We start from the raw sequence: 9,889 nt of genomic DNA, 5'->3' as shown, positions 1-9,889 counted from the left end.
TAGATCTGACTCTCACATCTCTGCGGGAGAAGATAGCTCTCTCTATTCTTCTTACAAAACTTACGTCCGGGTACCAAATTTGCCTCAATTGATGGTATTACTCAGGTAAACTTAACTTCATCCCGTACAAGGCCGGGCTACAGTGCTAGTATATATATATAATTAATAATATCAGAGTAATAAGAAATATTAGAAATTTCTATTTCCAGTGGCCTAGCGTGTAAAAAAAATTAGTCAATAGACTATATATTATTCATATAAATACAGTGTACATTTAAACACATAGGAGGTATCCATCATAGAATTCCTTGCACGCTAGAAGGAACAGCTAAAATCCAAACCACTATTAGGGATAAACTGTTTTTATTTGTTTATTTGCATCATTATCTCCATATCCACTCACCTGGTTTTGTCTTATAGCCACTCTGTAGAGTAAGTTCAAATCATTTGTGCACTACTAAGTTTTTTCAATAATGGGCATCTATTATCTCCCCCACTCTCTCTCTTTCTATATATATATATATATATATATATATATATATATATATATATATATATATATATATATATATACATACATACATACATACGTAACATACATAAGAATATATCACGTGATCACGTGACCGACCGCACAATCAGATGTTGTTACACATCGCTGGCCACAATGTGATTTAGCATTGTTTTACCCTTGCAATGACGCCACCCCACTGGCAAGGCGGCCAGGCTAACTCCCCTCGATCTAAGTGGAACTGGAGCAACGTGAAACGAAGTGTTTTACTCAAGAACACAACGCGGTGCCCAGTTAGGGAATCGAAACCTCGATCTAGCGATCGTGATTACAGCACTAGGAGTGGCTGTGTGATATGTAGCTTGCTTACGAACCACATGCTTCTGGGTTCACTCGCCCTGCGTGGCACCTTGGGCAAGTGTCTTTTACTATAGCCTCGGTCCGACCAAAGCCTTGTGAGTGGAGTTGTATGTGTGTGAGAGTTTGGGTGTCCGTGTTTGTCCCCACCCCATTGCTTGACAACTGATGTTGATTCTTTACGTCCCGTAATTTAACAAAAGATACCGATAGAATAAGTATTAGGCTTACAAAGAATAAGTCCTAGGGTCGATTTGTTCGACTAAAGGCGGTAGTCTAGCATGGCCGCCGTTAAATAACTGAAACAGATAAAAGAGTATATATATATATATATATATATAGTTAATTCTACAGCTGAGTGAACTGGAGCAACATGAAAAAAGTGTCTTCAAGAACATAACACAGCTCGGTCCGGGAATCGAACTCACTACATCATGATTGTGAGCCCGCTACTCTAACCACTGAGCCATTGCACAGACTTCGGGTTATAAGATAATCGAAATAGGACTCAATGAGGTAGTGCCTACACGATCGCTTGACTTGCTAGAAATAGCAGCCAAATATCTCTTTCATCATTTCCTTAAATCTTCTTTTAATCACTCATTATGATCATAAGAAATTAAAGCATGGTTGTAATCAGAGACGACGTGAAACCAAACAACAAAAATCAAAATCAGTCACACACTGAATTCGTTAGATATACAACGACAATCTAACTATTTACATTGTAACAAAGGAAGGTAATGAATTAGTAGAATCATTAAGGGCATTGGATAAAATACATTGTTTTATTTGTTCCGGGTCTTTACGTTTCGAGTTTAAATACAGACCATGTCGTTAGTGAAAATTGTCCTTTTGTTTTTATTCATGGATTATTGTTGTTTAACCCTGAGTCTGTTCGAATAGAGAAATCACAACCTAAGGCATTCCAAATGATTTAATACAGCAGTGTATGATTTGCCTAATATGGGATTGTTATTTCTTGCGGATCCACTCTTATTAGCTTGTTGGATTATACAATCAAACATTTATACTAAATATTAAACAAAATGGATGGCAGGGCAAGTGGAAACTGTACAACATGTTTTGCATATGAACCTAACGCTTGACTTGCTAGAAATAGCAAGAAAATCTCTCGTACATCACTCAATAAAAACTGGACATATTGAATAATGTAGTTCGACATAAACTATCTATAATAAGAAAAGCGAAATTCTGTATGTTCGTCTGGAACCTCTGTATCTCAGTCTACATTGGCTCTACATAGACATATTATACCTTTTGGAATCAGGATGATCCTGGGATTGAAAAATCTGCCCTTCATTTGGTTCTTGAACATCCAGCATTGGAATCTGATTTCAAAGCATTTGGGTTGCTATTTCTAGCAGGTAAAGCTTGGCTAATTCATGACATCTTGGTTGTTGCTTGTCAGGTGACGTCAAGGATCAAAGGGGAGACAAATGACATTTGCTTTGTTGATTTTACATCAAGATAAGAACTTTGGGACAAACTGGTAAGCAATTGGCATTCAACTTGGGACTGGAACAATAAAATGTTTGCATTACAGAATTAATTCTTATCCGTCCTTAACCTCTGATCAAGCACCATCGGAGAATATAGTTACTAGACGAAAAACTTTAATCTGTTTTGATAAGAAATAGTATTATAAATATTACAGTTTTACCAGATTCTTGATGTGAAACCGTGTGTTTAATCAGATATTGCTATACATGCACTATATACTTGATCTTTACCTCAACTTTATTAGCATTATTTTAGTCTGGTTTCCTTGTCTAAGGTCTTTCGTCACACATTCTATGACCTCATTACCGACTCACTATCCCACGTATCTCCTCTTTTTCTGCTTATATATACCAAACATAGTAAAAATATATTTTGATCTAATTTTATTATCAATGATTGAACTGTTATGGTCGTTTACTAGCTGAAATAGGTCCCAAATCTTCTCCTAAGCCGCGTTCTTTACTGTCATTAAAGTGAAAAAGACACGCTAGATTATATAACCCTGGACACGCAGAAAGACTACAGGGTCATACCTGAACAAATTTTGATCGTTGGTTTTTAAGTTGAAGTCCAAACTGAAAATAAACAACAACAACATAGAAAAATATCCAGAAGATCCTAATGAGTTTACTTTTTAAATTTTAGCTTAAATATTTTTATTTTCATTAATTTGAACTATCTAATCGGTATATGATTACCGCCCAAAAATTAAACAATTCAAAAGTCATTATAAGATCTGGCAGTTATATGATTGGCTATATTTCACTTTGGGGATCTGATATCACCATAAAATGCCCAGAATTATAACCACAACGAAAAATAATAAGATTCATTACCAGCTGTATGCTTCTGCTTTAATCTTTAATAATATAAATTTCACAGTTCTCTCCCCGGCATCTCTTGACTACAAGAGTAATTTTACTTGTGACTGTTCTTCCCATACCAAGGAATTAAATTAAATGAATTAAAATTTAATTTTGGTTTATCGCATTGAAGTCCATATTAAATATCTTAATATGGTTTTAACTATTTGTTTTCCATGCAGAAAACTTGGCTGGGAAATTTTATAATGACTTTAATATTTTATTTTTATTTCATTTACCTTAAAGGAAAATGTGGGATGGCGGAACGAATCGCGAAAGATTATTATCTATTGTTCTGATGCTCCATTCCACTATGCAGGAGATGGACTGGTGAGTAGATCATTTATGAACATCATATATGTAATTTTAGAAAATCCTATGTCCATGAATAATAATGATAATAATAATAATAATAATAAACTATGTGCTTATATCACCAACGAATTATCCCGTAAGCGGTAGATCTTTAAAAATCTTTTACCATCGAGATAATTGGTAACAATGTTCTATCGTTGACGATACGTTATGTTATAACAAAGAATACCCTATGTGTGTGTGTGTGTGTGTGTGTGTTTGTGTGTTATCTTCGAACGTATGAACATTGAATGTTTCTTCGTCAAAGGAGTGTACTGCTGAGATTTAGTATCTGAACCGTTTATAACAATGTGCTTCAAAATAAATATATAAAATGTCCATGAACCCTTTGCTATTTAACGACTTATAAACCTTCGTTGTCGCTACAATGTCTCAAAGCCAACGAGTGTGTCTTTATGATGCCGGTCGATCACCCGCCAGGACTATCAATAACATCTTCCTCAAATTACACTCTAACTCTATTTCTATAACAGCATTTACATATAAAATGCATGTTAAGAATATAAATTGCCAACATGACTTAAGTGACTCTGTTTTAAATGTAGAAGTTTACAGTGAATATGTAATTCCTGATGGGCAAAAAATGCATGGATAGTCCTATATATACATCTTAAAAGACCAGTGATCATTGCTTTAATTCTTGATCTATATACGCCACTGAAACCGTGAAACCGGCCTCATGAGTCAATATACCTCGAGAAGGAGCTTTATTTATTTATTTATTTATTATCCACATTATAGCGATATAAATCGCCCCCAGTACTTGAACGACATCGTCTTAGATAATGAATGAAATGGAATGGTGGATTGACAGAATTAGTGGTTCGAGCAAAAAAATAGGGCGGTTGATTGGCTAAATTGGAGGAGCGATGGAAAGAAAGTCAAGCAATTTAACGTTCTAAATTTTTAAATTTTGCTGGATCGAAATTTGTCCTTCATTAATCCGGGCTGGTTAAATAGACACGTGTGAAGTAATGAAGTTAATATAATCGGTTGGACCCTTTCCTCAGAATTTATAAGAATTTATTTTGTCATCAGAATTCATTTTGTCATTGGCAGATAAGACTGAGAACTTTTCTTAAGGGATAGTTGAACAACTTAAAAGTAGAATGATCCGTCATTTGGAATTAATTATGCGTCTACAATGACGGCGGACGATTGGCATATTCCTTAAGCACTTTGAACGAAATATGTAATGGTATTTCTTGCTGCTCTGAGTTTAAATCATACCAAGGTTAGTTTTGCGTTTCATCCCTCCGGGATCGATAAAATAGATTGCCAATCAAGTACTGGAATAGATCTTATCGACTGAATTTCTCTTCTCAAAATTGCTGGTCTTGTACCTAAATTAGAAACATATATTTACCACTTAAACTATCAAAAAGATAAAAAAAAATTCGTTCAATAAGTTTTGAATTAGCTTTTTTTAAACTACAATTTCCGATCAATATTAATATTACGTGATTAAAATCCATTTGATTTGTCCATCATTACGGGATTTATAACATACGTACGAACCGTATAATATCGGCTTCAAATTTTGGCAAAAGACCAGCAATTTCGTGGGGAGGGGTAAGTCAATTACATCGAACCCAGTGCTCAACTGGTCCTTATTTTATCGATCCCGAGGGATGAAAGGCAAAGTCGACTTCGGCGGGATTTGAATTCAGGATCTAAAGACAGACGAAATGTCGCTAAGCATGTTGTCGAGCGTGCTAATGATTCTGTCAGCTCGCTGCCTTACGAACCGAATAATATCAATATTTTTTACATGTTAGGCGGCGAGCTGGCAGAAACGTTAGTACGCCGGGCAAAATGCTTAGTAGTATTTCGTCTATCTTAAGGCTCTGAGTTCAAATTCTGCCGAGGTCGACTTTACCTTTCATCCTTTCGGGGTCGATAAATTAAGTACCATTTGCGTATGGAGTCGATCTAATCGACTGCTCTCCTCCCTAAAAATTTCGGGCCTTGTGCCTAGAGTAGAAAAAAAAATTTTTTTACATGTTTTGTGCACCATAGAAATATGAAATCATAGAAACAACACACACACACACACACACACACGCACACATCGACAAACTACAAAAGAGGTTGGATGGAATAGAAGACTAAATTTATTTAATGACACAGGGATGAAAACGTACATCTAGGAGTTTTTGTTTCTGTATTAGCAATCTTACGATTACTGCCCGCCATCAGCTTATGCACTTTTGATGCACACTTGTTTCTCAATAATGCAAATGTGCGCCGAATTTGCATAAGCTGATGGCGTTCAACAACCGTACAATTGGTGACAGGCTAAAGTGCTGAATATCAGTTTCCATACCTGTTCTATTTTACACACACACACACACACCATGTAAATGAGAATTAAACATTTGCACTATGCATCAGACAGAGTTCAGATAACATTAAAGACAGAGTTCAGATAACATTATATCATAAGGATTTCAAATTTTGGCACAAGGCTACCACATTCGGCGGACGGGCTAAGTCGATGACATCGACTCCAGTGTCCAACCGGTACTTATTTTATCGATCCAGAAAGGATGGAAGGCAAAGTTGATCTCGGTGGAATTTGAAACCAGAACGTGAAGACGAACGAAACGCAGCTAAATATTTTGCCTTCATGTTTAATATCACAATGTCTAATTCAATGCATTTCACAATGTATGCGGCTCATTCAGCTTGCAGGTGCAGTAATCCCCAATGATGGCCAGTGTCGCATGAGAGGGACTAAACCGAGTATATACCAAGGAGCGGAGATTCAGGTAGAGGCTTGTTACCTTCTCCTTCTTCTTCTTCTTCTTCTTCTTCTTCTTCTTCTTCTTCTTCTTCTTCTTCTTCTTCTTCTTCTTCTTCTTCTTCTTCTTCTTCTTCTTCTTCTTCTTCTTCCAAAAACAACAACAACAACAATAATAATAATGATGATAGTAATAATAATAATAATATGCAGTACCTCTTAGTGGCTCTCATGGCTTTTGATCTTAACTGATTGGAAGTGTTATCGTTTTGTCTTGGTATAAAAGATGGACTACAACAAATATTCTGCGTGACACCTCAAATTTGCTTGTCAGTTGTGTGACCTTAATCAATTGAGCATGTCCCTTAGTGGCTGACGATATGTGCATCTCTGATCAAGAGCAGAAGTGGTGGGGGAGCATCATAGCCATGTTTTGAGAGGAATTCTTTGGGGTTTGAATTATTCACCTTTGGAAACATAGGTGTTGCGTTCAACATCCTTAAATAAACTTTATTCAGAGACCTTTTGAGGGGATGGGCTCCTCGACCTGAAGAAAATTCTAACTGGGCCCCACCTGCAGGGTCATGTCCTGTTTATCTTGATATGAGATCACCATGTTGTGCACATATGATTGTGATGCATGTGCCTGTTGTACCCTTATCAAACGGATAGCTATGGTGGATATATCGGACTTCATATATTTGTACCCCGTTGTCACTTTCATGGTATGCGTTGCTCTCTCACTCAATAATAATAATAATAATAATAATAATAATAATAATAATAATAATAATAATGGTTTCAAATTTTGCCACAAGGACAGACATTTTGGGGGAAGTGGATAGTCGACTGCATTGACCCAGTGTTTAACAGGTACTTAATCTATCGACCCCGAAAGGAAGAAAGGCAAAGTCAACCTTGGCGGTATTTGAACTCAGATCGTGAATAATAATAATGATAACGATCCTTTCTTCTTTGGCAAAAATGGCCAAACGCAGAAGAAAATGGACAATGCAAAACAAGGGACAACCGGGGGCTTAGCATAAAAAACACGTGTATAAAATAAAAACAATAACAATTAACAATGAAATTTAAACAGTAATACTCCTCGAAAATGAGATGTTCTACTCAGGGCCAACCAAAGAACCCTACACATCCTGGTCACCCACATCTCCAAGAGCACCCCAGGTAGGCAGCCATCTCTCTCGTCCTTATCCCCCTACTCAGCCTACAAGCGTATAATCAAAGTATGCCCATTCAGACGAGCTATCCTCGCCATATTCATCCGCCTTCCAACAAAAATACTGGGGAAGCGGTGACACTTCCCACTCACCCCTCACTTTCCTTGACAAAATGAAACTTGAAAAAGTCGATGAGGGCTTGACTGAAGAAGAGAGTATGTCATCAGTCCTTTCAGCCTCGTTCGCCACGCTCCTCTTTTCGCCATAACCACCAGAGAGAGGAAAACTGCCTACCCTTCCCGGTCAAAGGAGGGTGGTGGGATAAACATTACGATGGATTTGGTCAATAACTGAATTCGTCCTAGACGCGTGAAAAGCTGTTCGACAAAGCACCAGAAGCCTGTCATGCCCGGACACTGGACAAATACATGCACAACCGTTTCATTGCCCTGCATGCATCCCAGACAGGCCGGTCTGACAGCACTTCTATGCTTGTAGAGCTTGTCTCGAACTGGCAGAGCCCCCTCCATCCAACTCAGTAGCACTGCCGGCCAGGAATTTCTCTAAATTATCAACAGGTTCTCCAGAAAAGACCAGCTAATTGATCTTCTCCATCGCCCAGAGTTTCTCCGAGCGCGTCGTCGCTCTTGTCCGCCACTAATCCCCTATAAATCTGCATTGTAGAACCGCATTTCCCAAATAGCAGAAGACGGTGAGCGCCTGCCGACACTTCAGGTACCAAGTGCCCTTTCTCTGTCTAGCTTGATCCAGGGTTAAGGAAACACAAGAGATGTTGCAGCTTCAGCGCATGTCTGCGCACCATTAACCACGGTATGCCCAGTCCTCCACTCAGCAGATGCTAACAAGAGATGGACCGACTGACGAACGGAATACATGCCTCTCACAGAAAGCAGAAGAGTAAGTGTTCCAGCTTGATCAGGAACGAAGCAGGGCGACAGTCAAGCGGTAGTAAATGACGCAAGCGATGGACACATTCACCGCTTCCATCCGACCATTCAGAGATGGTTTCCTGCCGCCCATTTCTGGGTTAGACTGACCACCCTGATCATTAAGTTCCCCCCACCCAGTATTTATCCGCATGAAGCTCGAGACCTAACCAGACACCGAGCAATTTAACCGAACCTTCCGTTCAGCGCTCGACGACGTTGTCGGGTGGCATGGAGCTGTCTCTGTAGGTATCGAGCTGCATGCCCACCGACCTCTCCTGGTTAATTTTTGCTCTTGTCACCGCTTGTATTCTCCAGGGTTAGTGTCCATCACCTTGATTTCCGAGATGCCCGACACTATTGCAGTGACGTCATCCGCGTAAGCTGACACGAACATTCCGCATCCTAGTTCACCGGGATACCCCCTGACACATCCAACTTCCCTGACACATCCAACTTCCCTGACACATCCAGCTTCACTGACACATCCAGCTTCCCTGATACATCCAGCACTCCCATTGGCTAGTCCCACCCTGTCCATGCGTGTATGAAGATGGCATTCTAATTGCCCATTGACGCTAATGAACGAGAGGTCCCAAGGAGATCCTTCAAACATCTGAAGAAATCTCGCTGCCTCGCTCCAGTCAGAGCGTAGACAGCGGCTAGTCTAAGAGCGCCATCATCACTATTGCTCACATCCAGGGCCACCAACTCACCATCCGGGTCAAGGTAGATCGTCCGTACCGCGAGATCTAGATCTTTCCGAAACTGCACTGCCACCCTGCCTCTCATTCAAGGTCAAGATAGAAATCTCAAAGTCGCCGAAAATGGGAGCTAATGTGCGCGTATTAGAAACCCTAGTATCGCTGGCGGCTACCACAACCAAACCTAGTCACCTGAGACGATTAAGCAAGCGATCATGCTTTCAGTACGACTTCAGACCATGCAACATACTCTAATAATCATTAGATTCCTTGAGAGCAAGAAAAATGGTGGGGGTTACTTACCCTACCAATGCTGCTGCAAGGCGCTGGCCCGCCTTCTGAATTTAGCTGGGGTTCCTTTGGGGGGTTATTTAAAAGTCTGCTCGGGGCATTTACGTTCGGGGTTCCCACGTTGTAGGAGAAAATCTCCCTAATGTTTTTGTATATGTCCAGGATCATGCGCACTAACATTAAATATTGTGGCACTTTAAAAGTGCTGGTGTCGTAAATTGCATACCCCCTCTCTCAATATCCTTATTTTGTGCAATGCGGGCCATCAGTTCTTCGTTGGCTCTCCTCACAAACATGAAATTTGATGTGGTTGACTGCTATTGTGTGAGCTTTCTTTTGGGAGTAAGGAGGGGTTGTGATATTGACGTTGGTGCTAGTGGTAGTACCAGTGGT

The 9,889-nt window shown here is 39.4% G+C and overlaps 1 protein-coding gene across 2 annotated transcripts in view; it reads left to right on the top strand.

Annotated features, from left to right (window-relative positions):
* The window catches only part of LOC106875684 (integrin beta-1), a 74,338-nt gene that overhangs the window by 31,430 nt on the left and 33,019 nt on the right, over window positions 1–9,889 (top strand). For both annotated transcript variants that reach the window (XM_089359163.1, XM_089359158.1), the window contains 2 exons: window positions 3,502–3,585; window positions 6,318–6,401. In XM_089359163.1, the coding sequence (XP_089215289.1) occupies window positions 3,502–3,585; window positions 6,318–6,401 (168 nt within the window). The remainder of the gene's footprint in view (window positions 1–3,501; window positions 3,586–6,317; window positions 6,402–9,889) is intronic.

This window comes from Octopus bimaculoides, chromosome 1 (genome assembly GCF_046866305.1).
Source record: "Octopus bimaculoides isolate indiv1 chromosome 1, ASM4686630v1, whole genome shotgun sequence".
NCBI classification, from domain to species: Eukaryota; Metazoa; Mollusca; class Cephalopoda; order Octopoda; family Octopodidae; genus Octopus; species Octopus bimaculoides.
This window is presented reverse-complemented; position numbering and strand designations above follow the sequence as displayed.